General features: G+C 41.2%; 1 protein-coding gene across 4 annotated transcripts in view; it reads left to right on the forward strand.

Moving 5' to 3' along the window:
- DEAF1 (DEAF1 transcription factor) overlaps positions 1–9,328 on the forward strand; it is a 36,909-nt gene extending 27,581 nt beyond the window's left edge. For 3 of the 4 annotated variants that reach the window (XM_060262135.1, XM_060262137.1, XM_060262138.1), the window contains 3 exons: positions 1,791–1,856; positions 7,522–7,611; positions 8,748–9,328. In XM_060262135.1, the coding sequence (XP_060118118.1) occupies positions 1,791–1,856; positions 7,522–7,611; positions 8,748–8,852 (261 nt within the window). In that variant the 3' untranslated portion in view covers positions 8,853–9,328. The remainder of the gene's footprint in view (positions 1–1,790; positions 1,857–7,521; positions 7,612–8,747) is intronic. The other variant, XM_060262136.1, reaches the window with a different exon arrangement.
- The last annotated feature ends 4,664 nt before the right edge of the window (positions 9,329–13,992 follow it).

A 13,992-nucleotide genomic window follows, 5' to 3' on the forward strand; every position in this document is an offset into this window, starting at 1 on the left:
GAAGGGGTTTGGTATGAAGAAAGTTGGGTTAAGATTAGAGGGGAAAGTACAATAATTTTTAAATAGAATTTTGCAAGGCATTATTGCCCTACATAAGTGTCTCTGTGAACTGCTAAGCCAAGACAAAGTTCTACTGCTCAAATAGTAATGCTGATCGTCATAGTTTGTGTATAAAGTGCCTTCAAGCTGCAGCTGGTGTGGCAACCATGCAGAGTTTTCAAGGCAAGAGATGTTCAGAGGCGACTTGCCGTCGCCCACCTCTGCATAGCAACCGTGGACTTCCTTGGCAGTCTCCTATCCAAGTGCTAATCAGGACTGATCCTGCTTACCTTCTGAAATCTGACAAGACCAGGCTGGCCTGGACTATTCAGATCAGGGTCACTTTCACAGTACCCCTGTGTAAATACAAGCACCCTACTACTTGATTTTCAAGGCCTGGGAATGTGTGAGGTGACAAAGACATAGTTCGCAGAGCAGGCCTTTGACTACATGTAAATAAATAAATGCTCCTCTTTCAGTACTAACTAAAATACATGCAGGGACAGGTCTTAATCAAGGTAATTTCCTCTTTAATAACACTGAGAACCATAGTTTCAAGTCCAGTCACACCTTAGAGTCCAACAAGATTTTGGAGATGTAAGCTTTTGAGATGTAACCTTTTGTAAGTGCCCTTCATCAGATACAAGTTAGAATGGAAATCTGAGTCCTCGTGTGGTAGTGTGATGGTAATGCATGTTTATGATCAAATTAAAAAACCTAATCACATATTATAGACGACACAGGTTGTGTCCGGGATACCTGCCTTGTGTCAGGCATAACACAATCATACATGAGTTGTGAATTCTCATTACAGCATATGTGGTGCCTGATTAGGCTCAGGCCTAATATACGTGAACAAATAGCTTCAGCATTCCTCCCTCACAATTTTCCCAAACTGAAAAGGTTGGGGGGGGGTCTACTTGGGGGAAACTCAGATGTTCCCAACGATAATGTGGGTTTCCCCAACAACTTAATATCAGCCCTCCAGGACAGCATCCCCCTCCAGTATCAGATAGTTCTGATGCAAATTGGAGTAGGAGCACATGTGTAAGGGGGCAAGAAGTAAGAAAAGGGTATTCCTTTCAGAGGAAGGGGTAAAAGAAGGGCATAGAGGGGCATGGGCTCCAGCAGAACATCCTCTCCTCTGGTCTGAGCTGAGTACTTCTGTAAAGTAGTTAGATGCTAGAGCAGGTAACTCCTTCCTGATGCTGGTCTCTGGTTGGGATCTGAAGGAGCCTTGCAGCTCTCCTTCAGCTAGACATCTGTGGTTCTGAAGAGAGTGCAGGCAGATCTGTTGGTGCATGCTGTGTGATCCCAGGGGTGATCTCTGGTTCCTGTCTCAAAGCTGAAAAACTTTGGAGAGCTGGAAAATAACTGCACTCTATGTTCTGACTCAGTCACAAAGCAATACCTGGCATTACATTAGTATCTTACAGTCAATAAAGCAAATCAATAATCTTATATTCAGAAAATCCCAAAGTCATGACAAGTGCTCTTACCATCCATACTGATACCTTTACGTTAATTTTTTCTCATTTTGGCATAATTCAATGGATTTCTCATCTGCGCTGGTAACGAATACTGTCTTGCACCAGTAGATCAAGAAATGACATGTTTCTGCCAAACCATCTTCTTTGGTATGTCTAGCAATTTATCACTTTCTGTTAGGAGCAAAGTATCCTGTAACTATACCCCCTAGAGTATCAGAATAAGCTGTTTACTGCTGTAATTTTGATCTCTCTTCCTTTTAGCAGTATCAGAACCAGTTATTTCAACCAACAGAAGATGTAGATGGAAAAACAGAAATCATCATTAAGGTAAGGACAAGCATTTTTGTGTTACTGTTTTTGAATTGAAATAATTCATGCTTCATATGGAACTATTTTTTGCACTCATCATAGTTTAAAAGCAAATCACACTGTATTGCTGTTTATCTGCTATCCTTTCATCTGCTCTGCAGTCCTTTTTCTGTCGTGTAGCAACCTTAAGAGACAGAACAATAGCCATTATTCTGGTCTGTCAGTTCAGACATTGCTGTAGTTTACAGAAAATATGTTTTGGATACTCACCGAACCATAGTTTCTGTAAGCTGGCTTCTTGTAAACCATGGTTTGTCAATTTGGATATCATGCAAAACTGTAATTAAGCTTGCTGAATCATGGTTTGATGTCTGAATGGAGTGCGTATGAGTCACAATCTCTGTTACTGGTTTGTGAAGAGAAGATGATGATACTGGATTTATGTTGTTGTTCATTTGCACAGTCGAGTCCGACTCTTTGCGACCCCATGGACAAAGTCACGCAAAGTCATTGGATTTATATCCTGCCCTGAATCTCAGAGTTTCAGAGCAGTCACAATCTCCTTTACCTTCCCCCCACCCCCACCCCCCCCACACAACAGACACCCTATGAGGATGGCAGGGCTGAGAGAGTTCTTACAGCGGCTGCTCTTCCAAGGACAACTACAAGAGCTGTGGCTGACCCAAGGCCATTCCAGCAGCTGCAAGTGGAGGTGTGGGGAATCAAACCCAGTTCTCCCAGATAAGAGTCCGCACACTTAACCACTACACCAAACTGGCTCTCCAGCTGTCAGGTTCCTCTTGGCTCCTAGCAATACAGTTAATATATCCTTATTTGTGGTGGCCCTCAGAACAGTCCTTCAGTTTTAATATGATGCTTTGCTACCAAGGTCAGATCATGGCTGTGGTTCAGCAAGTGAGTACCATAAACCATGTTTTCCTTATTGAGAGCTATGAAATAGCCGGCGCTCTATGCCTTCTACAGCTAACAGTGAATCCCAGCAAATACATGTAGAGTGCAGCCATTTTCTCAATATCTTGCAAAGGGACTTTGGTACATTGTGTGGCACAGAGTGTGTACAGGTTTGGGAAGGAAGAAGAGGGAGTATGCCACTTTGAGAGTATTTAGCCTACAATTCTTTACAGAAACAGTATGTCTTGTACTAATCTGATCTGAGGTGCTATCAAATGGCCTCTGTGTCCTGCTGGGCACAGAAAGTGATTACAGTAAGGTGGGAGTTGTGCATGTGGTACTTTCAAGGCTCCGTCCAGAGAGGATGGCAGTTGCCTTTTTCACAGCTATAGCAGGTATTGTCTAAAATCAAAAGCTGCAGGTAGTCATGTTGATCCAAAGCAGAATAGAAACAAGAGCTACTACACGGCTTTGAAGAATAACCAAAATGAAAGAATATACTGTACATGCTTTTGAGTTATCTGGTATGCTTTGGTAGGCTGGCTTTAAAAAATCAGAAAGGTCATGATCTTAAGCCTCCTTATCTGCATCTTGTGTAGAACACTCTGCAAACTTGAAAGAGCACTGGGCATAGCTTTGGGCACCTTTGGCCTTCTGGGAAGAAGGTGAGAAATAATGGTGACCTCCAATTGCAAATACAAAAGCCAGTAGTGAATCAAAGTTATATAACATACGAAACACATGGGTCCCTCAAAAAGCTGAGAGCAGAGGGAAAACATGGTGTTCCCTATATTAGCAATACAGAACGTTCGCTTTAGATGATACACTACATTAAAAGCCAGTAGAAACCAAACTGGGGAGAAGATACCTCACCACCTCATACCATTTTCTCCATTGAAGAACCCTTCTTTGTCAAGTATTTCTAAAGCAGACAGAAGTTGCAAGTAGCTTTGTTGGTTCCAAGTATAATGACAAAGTAAAAACCATTGTAATCCTTTTTGTTGAGATGAGTCAAAATGACACAAAATATTGTACAAAGCTTTTAAGTTCTTCAGAACCCTTCATAAGACTGCTAAAGTTCTCTGGAGCACGCAAAAGCTTGCATACTCTTGTGTATTATTTTGATTGATCTTAATAAAAGGTGCTGCATGGCTTGTGTTTTTGGATTTCAGCTAAACTTAATTACACTGCTTAGCATTTGTGACCATATCTAGCCTCTTATAAGCTGCAGTGTCAAGGTATCAGTGTATCGCTCACTGAGCAGCATATGCCTTAGCACTGTGATTCTATGTTGGCCCATTGAAGCAACTTTAATGTACTTCTCTGACACTTTGCATTTTGAAGTTTGCAGATAATTTACAGGCGGATGGTGCAAATGAATTAGGTGTTAATCAGAGTGTGAATCAGTAGTGCCTGAAAGCAAGCAAATCTACCTGCACTAAATATGGCCTATGCTAATGCTCTCACAGCATGGCAATTTATTCACAGCAAAGAATCCCTTCCTGTGCTGGGCCTTATACAATTGCACTGAATTACCGATCACACCTGGATAATGATATGAATGGCATACAGAGTGAGCCGTGAAATGCACACTCCCTGTATCTTTATTTGTTCTACTTTTGAAAGAGCAACCCAAACATACTTCTAATGAACAAAAGAACAAATGATCAGTGCCCAAAATATCACTTTCTCCTCCTGTAATACGAATATGTCTGAATATGAAGGACTGGTGCTCTTTTCTGCTTGAATGAAAAAGTGAGTTATTCTCAGTTCAGGGTCAGTTCTTCACGCAGACATTTTCTCCGCCTGCCCCCCCCCCCATCTCTCCATTCTCACACTTTCTTATCAGTACAGAAATAATCACAATGTTTCCAGGTGGCTGGGGAAAAGTAAAGGGCCTAATGCAGACCTCAGCTTACACAGCCAAGAGCCCTAGGTTTTATTTACGAATGAGCTTGAGTCTTTTGCAACGCAGTATATTCTGTTACCTGTAAACTGATGATCAAAACTGCTAGTTAAGAACCATGTTCTATTTGAGTGACATTTGCTTAAGCAATTTTACATTTTCCCTGGCCACTTGGGTAAAATGTTATATAAACATAGGATAGACTATGCATTTGAGCCCTTGGAACACATGTGCATGTATGCGTGTAAAATCACCAACAGGAGTTTAAGGAAAGCTCATGGGTCTTGATGGTATATGTATGTGCAATGTGAATCGTTCTTGGAAACTCATTTTGAAACTCTTTTGAGTGGAACAAAAAGAATGAGGGGGTAGTACTTCCTTTGCACAGGATATAGTACAAAAGACCAACTGTGCAAGTTTATCTTGCCGCTCTGTCACTTAAATATCTGTGATCTCTTTGATCATGTATGGTCTTCTGAACAATGAAGTCAGAAGCAATTCCAGCATATCTGTTCCAATAGCCCTGGATGGCTTTTGGTTCTTCAGTTTTATAATTTTTATTGGTTTTAACTACAAAAAAGAAAAACAAAAGTAAAGATACATAAAAGGGGGAAAGAGGCATTAACAGAGTGGGAAAAACAGACAGAAAAAGTACAAATATATCAATTATAATTCTATCTCCAAATAAGATACCCTGATCATTCTACCTGCAAGTATAAAATTCTCCATATATTTTACCATCTTTCATTATAGAAAATTTTTACTAAGCTGATACTAGCAATATAAATCTAAACAATTCTTCTTGAACACAAATAAGTATATAAAGAAATTTTTTTTTAAAGCCATCTCAACACAAAGCTGTCTAGTTTAGCTTAACCCATGTTATAAGCACAAACTAATTTGTTGGTTTAACAATATCTTATTAAAATAAGCACATAAAAATCATATCTTTCTCCTTAACAAATTAAAAAAGATACAACATAATAATTTGTCTATCTCAGTATAAACAGTTTCTCCAAAGGGGCATATTGGAAACAGATCTACCAGATTGCAAAATTATTATGCTATCTGCCTTTTTAACAATTAATCCAACTCTTATATCATTATGAGCAATTTCACCAAATAAACATACTAAGAATAAATCTGCTATGTAAATATAAATGTGTTTTCTGCACTCTTTAGCATTGGTCCAAATTAACTGTATATTTGACTAAAATTTTAGCAACACCCTTACTTCCCTTGGTCTTTTAAAATCACATGTCAATTCATTATTAATAATTCCATATTTATTTACCCACAAGGAAAACCAGAACTCAGGAATCCTTCTCAAAATTTAAAAACTTTTGGATTTCTTTAGTTTCTATATCTATATTACACCAGAGAAAACCAACTTAGTGTAACCCAGCCATCTCACTTTGCCTTTTAAAATCGCATGTCAGTTCTTATTCAGAGTTCCATATCCAACTATCCACAAAAAGGAAAAAAGTTCAAGAACCCTTCTTCTTGAAAGATTTCCACATCTTAATTTGCTGGCTAGGGTGCACCTTCTCTGTTTTCAATGTGGCCTGCCCTCTCGATAATGGGAAGAAGAATTCAACGCCAATTCTTCCTCTCAGCATAACCTCACTCCATCTTAATTTCCGGTCTTGTTTTGTAAGTGCGCCATAGGGATCCATTTTGGTCTTCTTTTGTTAGTTTCAGAGCGGATTACTTTCCCATTCTAATTCTGCAGATGTCACCAGAGTCTCTCTAGCACTCAGCTCCTGTAAATTTGGAAGTTCGCTAGCTTTCAGCATAAGAGCTCCCATTTGCTTTCTAATTAGCTGCATTAATGAGCCAAGATCCTGTTGCAGAGAAGTAATATTCCATAGAATATCTTTTTTATAAGACATTTCGCTTGGCAGTGCCATTTTTCCGTCAACAAATTCAGTCTCTTAATCCAAGTTGAAAAGTAGCTTAAAGATCCTGTTAAATCGTCATTCCAAATCAGCTCCAGCTGAGATTTCAAATGTTATCATTTCGATTGCAGTCAAACGACAGGAACAGATCCCTCTAGAATATATCTCATTTATGTTCAGATCATATTGCAGCCAAATAATAGACGCTTTAACATATGTCCAATTATAATCCGGGTCGATTTAAGTATTTATATTCAATCCAATTCAAGTAATTATCGATATTTAAGATTGCTCATAGACTTTTCATGGCCTCATTTGCTGGAGAAAAAAGGCCTATAATCAGCCTCTATCCCTTCCTTTGAGCTAGCCGCTTGTTGTTATGCAAAACGACCCATTAGCCAGTGGTTGAAAGCTCACTTACTTGCCAAGTAGAATTGCCACATTAGAAGTAAAAAGGCGAGACATCAAAAGCTTACTGAAAAGAGAGAAAGAAAGCAGTCGGGCGTTCATCTTTTTCTGCTGCTTCATCAGCTATCATGGCGTCAGAACCTCAGGACATACAAGAAGCACAGGAGTAGCTGCCGCTGTACCCCCAGGTCCCCACTCAAGTCCCATGCCAAAGAAAAGCCCCTCCAGGGTCTTCCTATGGAGGCACCGTGTCTGTGACGCCCCTCCAACTGCCTGATTCAGGGGTGTCGCAGGAGAGCAATCTGCGAACACCCCTGAAGGCAAGATGACATAACCCAGAAACCCTAATTCGGCTTTTGGTTCTTCAAAAAGGGTCTGAAGGAGAACAGATAAAAACTAGGATGACTGTTTAATCTTTCAGAGTGCTTAGTTGCTGTGCAGAACAGTTGATTTTTACAAAGCAATTTTATAAAGAAAATTTTATCATAAATTTTGATATGGGTTTCCAAGAAATAATCTGCTTTCACTCCTCATTGACTTCTTGTTTGCATTTTGACAGCAATCCTGTGTAAATTGTGGTCGTGACGCTATGAATGAATGCACTGGCTGTCACAAAGTCAATTACTGCTCAACTTTTTGTCAGCGGAAGGTAATAAGAGCCTTATGCACTCCAGATGCTACTGGACAGACAGAACTTGTATGTCTGGAGATGTGGGATTTGTTTAGGGAGGGGCTATGGCTAAATGCAAGAGCCTTGATTCTGCATGCAGAAGGTCCCAGGTTCAATCCCTGTAAAATAATAGGTGATATAAAAGACCCTTGCTTGAGACTCTGCAGAGCCAGTGCCAATCAGAGTACACAATATTCTCCAGTGGACTTGATGGTCTTAGTCATTATAAGGCAGCTTTATGTGTGTCGTGTTGAAGAAACAAACATCCATGATACTCTGTTCTTCAGGGATCACCATTCATTTCTCTGAACTGGGACCAGAAGGGCTGTGTGGTAGATTCCAGCCTAACTCTCCAATCTTAAATACAGTCTTCTTGCTCCACATTTCCAATTGAATTTATTGTCTTGGCACACCCATACCCAGACTTTCTATGCCTGATAATTCCCTCTGCTTGTCTGGAGCCCCAACTCACCTCCACAAGGACAGAAGGCCCCATTTGTCTCCAGCCAGCTGGAGACACAGACGGAGAGCCCAGCCGGGCATGACCAAGATCCCACAGCAGCAATTGGACAGGCGGGTGGAGCCATGGGCAATCAGACACACAGGTCTGATCAGGCTGTCTCCAGAGGAAGGTGTGGGTCCATGAGAGAGGACTGGCAGAGGCCACTGGCTGTACAGAGAAGCAACAAGCTGGCCCCACCCTTGCCCAAGGCAGAGTATCAAGATGTGTTATGGGGGTGGAGCTGGGTGAGGTGGGTGGGGGGTGGAATGGAAGAATGGAATAAAAGGGGAAAGGCCAGAGAGCCTGAGGAAGAGAATGCTGGTAAACCCCATGTAGAGGATGGGGGGGGGGGGGCGTGCGCAATGGGAACCAGCAGACTGGGTGAGAGGGTGGTGAAGTAACCCTCCCTGGCCAGCCATTCTGATACCTCAGGCTGCCCAAAGGGAAGAGGGGCTTGTAGCTGGCAACTGATAGCCAGGCCCAGGGGAGTAGGGGGAAATTGACATGGGTAGAAGCAACATTCTCAGCCTTTGTCTGGAAATTTCACAGTGCGCTTTCTCTAAATAATTCCTTTATTGACTTAACAATCTGTCTTTTTGCTCCTCATTTGCAGGATTGGAAAGATCACCAGCATATGTGTGGCCAATCTGCTACAGTTACTGTTCAAACAGAAGAGGTTCATGTTACGGACACTGTGATAGAGAAAGTTGCTGTTTGAAAGGCCCTTCCTCTCAGAATTGTGCATTGTGTGTGTTTGTCTGTGTGTGTGTGCGTTAACAGACTGGCTGGACCAGTTATCTTACTGTGAATTCTTTCATTTCAAAGGACCAAGAAGACCACATTTGTGCAATCATTTCCATGTTGCCAGCCAGCATAAATTCTTCTTTGACCCTCCAGAAATTGAAAATCCATTGAAATGTAACTGTTAAGTGATTCCCCTTATGTTAAGGGAACTCTGAACCAACTTCACAGGGCTGTCTACAAACCCTTCACAAAGCTGACTGATGGTTTAAATATCTGAATCCTGTAGCTCTGCTGAATGCTGGTTCTTTTTTGAAGTGACTTTTAAAGGTTCTTAACAGTGGATGTTCAGAAATGCTTTCTTTAGAGATTCCTCCAAAGCAGCTGCATCAATCTTGCTCTTCCATGCTGAGCTACCTCTCATTTTAAAAATAAACACATAATATCCCAGTCCTTCATTGGGTTTAGATTTCTTTTTAGATATTGCTTGATTATATTTGGAATTCCATTGCTAGCCATAGATTTGGCTGCTGTATTATTTGGGAGGTGTCAACATGGAGGACAAAATTCTGATATGCCGGAAGTTCTGCATGGTGATGTCTCATGTTGAGCCAAGTACAATGCAATCGTGAAATTTCTTGTAACGCTCTTTCAAAAGCAAATATAAATCTGGATTATTTAGATACATGTAAACAAGAGGTGATGATCAGAATTTGAACTGAGGTTACAGTAGAGTTTGGCCTAGCTATCTGTGCCTCTCATAAGATACAGCTTTCCTGGTGTGTGGACTGCCTTCTTCTCTCCTGGTGGACAACAGGGAGTGCACAGTATCATTATTATTTAAAATGATAAATTAGGATTATCTGTGGGCCTCAGCTCTTTTGTAGGCACAAGGCTGAGTAAGGCCACTCTGAGGGAGAGATGTTAATGCTGATCCAGGATTCCTAGCTCAAACTGGGCAGCAAGATGCCTCCGTTTTTCCTTCCTCTTGCCCCACTTGCTGTGCCCCGGCTGTTTTTAACTGTTCAGATGGTTTCTCAAAGATCTGTAGAAGAAGAGGCAGCTGCAGCAACAATTAAAGTATCCTGCTGTCATAGAGGCTACCATTCTTCCATACACAAACTGTCTAATGGCCAGGCCAGATGTGAATCATAAGGGACTAGCCACTTGCACAGTAGTAGACTCTTGAGCTCCTGGCAGGTTGCATGTTAAAGGCATTTCTTTTTTGCCCTTATGGTTATTAGATGCTAGCTGTTCAGTATGTGGAGCATAGCCTGCAGATCACGGTCTAACACACACAAGAGCCAAAAGTCAATGTTATGGCAGAAGTAACTGGTATTTTTGATTCTCTTCGTTCTGGGCTTGGTTCCTCCTTCATACTGTGAATTCTAAAATGTTCTTTCAGATATTTCTGTTAGAACTTAACAGGAATCAATAAAAACTCCTACCTTGCATAGGGTTTACAACTCTGCATTCACATAGCCAAAAATAAGACAGAAGGTGCGGCTGTATATTTCCACAACATCTCACTTGGGGAGAGAGGCCTTATATTAGAACAAGATGATGATTTTTAAAATAGCACCTCCCACATGTTAAAATTGCAAGGTATACAGTTAACATTGGTTTAGGCCATATTCATGTCTATGAAATAAACAATAAGTCCTGTGGCAGAAGAACAATAAAGTACTATTAATGTTGGTGCAATTAGTCTGGAGATGTACTGTACAAGCAGATCATCCTTTAGACTGGGGACACACTGACCTCTGCTTCAATACAATATCAAAAACTGTAACTAGCTGGCATTGCAGGGACACAATGCAGGGATGGTGGGTAGATGGGTGTCCTCTATATATAGACAGTCACGTTTTAGTCTAATTTTATAGCCTGTTCCTGATAATCTTAAATAGCCACCTTGCAGGATGCCAGTCCTTTTGCAAAGTACTGAATACCCATCAGTAATGGCACTTCCATCGTCATTTCTTAGATAACAGCGAAACAGGGCATTTTCCTTCATTCAGGCAGGAAAGCGTGAATCATTTTTGCTCTTGCTTTCCCCAAAGTGAGCAAGAAGTCTGTATCTGCAGTAACTACTGCTGTCTTTTTTTACAGATTAGGAAGTGAGATGAGTGATCCCTTAAAAAAAACCCCAAAATCCTCTTTAGGAACTGTGGTATTTGAAGACTTCACGTCTTTATTACTTCAGCTGCTGCACTTAAAGTGATGACGTTTACTCAGCCTGTTTTCTAAATTCCCAGATGAAGTTTAAAACATTATCTCTGAGTAGGTAGCTATGCTAAGCATGGGCACTAGGATAGCAACCAAGGCATATTCTGTGAGAGACAGGAGGAGAAACCAAGGTATGCTGTTAATTTGACTTAGCTGGGGTATTTTCCAGGTCTTTGCTTCACTTTTTTGATGGGGAAGGGGGATGGAATAGAGTCCAGCAAGATCTGAGCTATTGCAGAGCTAGGGCCTGCCACCAAACTGATGCCATGGCAAACACTCCGATCATATCAGTGTGATCTGAAAGTAGCTTGGCTTGTAGATCACTTTTTGCCCTTCCTATTGGCCCGTGGAAGACACACAACAAAACACACTGTATATATACTTATACTTTGGCACACTCAGAAAACCTCTTTGGAATGGGAAAAAAAGGAAATTTAGGGATAAGCTACTGCTGCATTATTTCAAAGCAAAGAGCTGTAGAAATCTATGAGTGTTATTCCTCCTGAGGTGAGATTATTTTTAGTCACTGGACTAATATTTTTAAAGATATATTAATGTTATCCACAGCTCTGTGTATGTTATATATGGCTCAATGATTGTAAGAAATATATATATAAAGGCAGGCCTCTGCTCCCAGTGAGCTTACAATTAATATTGCATATTTTGTTTTTGAGCATTTATATTATTATTATATTTATTAATCACCCTATCCCATCTTATGCTGGGCTCTGGACGATGTACAAGGATATAATGCCGTAAAAACAATACGCAAGTTACAAAGGTTATTTATACAGGTTAATAAATTAAAAACCAAAATCGGGGATCAGTTCAAATCACACATACTAAGCCACCTATGAATGCCTTTTGGCAAGAGGTTGATCAGCTGCCAGAACCTAGATGGGACACCAGCATTTATGAATGGTGGGGGGAGAGGTTGTGTTTCACTAGTCAAGATCCTTGACCCACACATATTAAACATGTGTGGATGTTCAGCAAGGCAAATGTACTGAGTAGCTCACTCTCCATAACCAGGAATACCTTGGAGAGGAAGAAGGGCAGAATACAGTTGGTGGTTATCTATGATGTTCTAGAATAGTTCCATAGTTTTCATGATGGCCATGACAAAAGAGTTTTTTGAGGGTTAAAAAAGCCTTGTAGAATATGCTCTTGTTTTTATCACTTCTCACAATACCAATGCACTGCTGCTACAGCACTTATTTGTCTTTCTTCCTCAGTGAATGATCCCAGGCAATCATGTGATGGTTTGGCTACCAGACAACATCACTAAGGATAAAGAAAGTCTTCCCATTGCTCTTATTCTGAATGGGCAATTATGACCAGGCAACATCCCATGATGCAACAGTGGTTTCACTGCACCAGAGGGCTGTGCTGCAAGGGTTTTGCCTTTGGATGTATATCTGGATGTCATCTTAACTGCACTGAATTATACTCTACAGGCTGAGTATTTGGATGTGCATCCAAATATAGATCATCCTCCATAGTGTATTCCACAGTGTCAACTAGGTGGGATCAGGAAGTACTGGCCTAGTTGCTTCTGCAAGGGTGTGTGTGCTCCTTTTCCCTGGCACATGTCTATCCTTACTCTTCTTTTTTGCAAAGCGGTGTGGGGAATAATCAGGACCGGTGTGTGGGAGTAGGCAAAGTAGGCAGTCGCCTAGGGCGCCACCTGGTCTAGGGGGCACCACTGGGTGCCCCTCCCTGATGTATGACTCTGGCTCCTGACTGCTGTCACCTTGTCCTCTCCCATCACCAAGCTGACCTCAACAAAGCCAAGCCACCCCCCTCTCCCTGATGCGTGACTCTGCCTCCCACCTCATCCTATCCTGACACCCTCCTTCCTGACATGGCCGGCAAGCACTTATTCTTACAAATTTTTTTTTTAAAAATTAAAATTAAACATCAGTAAATTAAAAATGAAAAGTTTAACGTTTGGCACTCTTCAGTTTTCCTGTTTTTTTTAATAATGGGGGGGCTCTAGTGGGTGATTCGCCTAGGGCGCCAGAAAACCTAGCACCGGCCCTGGGAATAATTGACAAGAGGGACACATTTGGGGTCAGAGGAAGGGTTTGCATGCATTCCCATTTTTGGTTCTGCACTGCTTACCATTTATAGTTTGGGGGTGAGGAAAGAGCAGAGGGAGGTGAAGCAGCACCGGAAAGGAGGAATGTGTGCAAATTTGACTGTCTGTATAGTCAATGTTGGGAATAAAGACTGGGGAGTTAAACAAATGCTTAATGGAAAGCAGATTTGAGGAGAAGCTTGAAAGAAAGAAGACTGATATCCTAACCTCTGTTGGGTTATCAAAGTTACCATCTTTCTGACTGGAAAGGCCATCAGTATATCTGCTGTGCTTGTGCTACCCTGACCTTTGTCTGATGAAGATAAGAGCTGACTCAACTCTTAATGAGCTGCAAAGAGACATGGGCATGGAAAGAGGAGTTGCATATGTTCAGTCCCTTTCGTATTTCTTGTGTCTTGGGCTAGGCGTTGGCCTTTTGTCAGTAAAGTTACAAGATAGGAATGAGACCTTTACAATGAGTAATGAGGTCTAATAGAAATAAGGGACCCTGGGCACAGCAGGATTTCTTTGCATTTTTAAGAAGCATATTTTGACTACAGATGAAGAAGAGTCTCTCCAGTTTCCTGAGTTGTTTGTAGCTCTGCAGCATCTTCCCATAATGGAAGGCATGGTAACTGTTGGCCCTCCTGCAGAAGCAAAACCAAATGAGGACTTGTTCCAGACAAGAAAATAGCTATTGTGTGGGTTCAATGTAAGGACTGAAGTTTTATTTTAAAATTGTACTTTTTAAAGGTCAAGCAATTTGTTTTTTTGTACCTGAAACTCACAATGATCAGATCTTTTAAAGAAG

Source organism: Heteronotia binoei, chromosome 21 (genome assembly GCF_032191835.1).
Source record: "Heteronotia binoei isolate CCM8104 ecotype False Entrance Well chromosome 21, APGP_CSIRO_Hbin_v1, whole genome shotgun sequence".
In the NCBI taxonomy this organism is placed as follows: domain Eukaryota; kingdom Metazoa; phylum Chordata; class Lepidosauria; order Squamata; family Gekkonidae; genus Heteronotia; species Heteronotia binoei.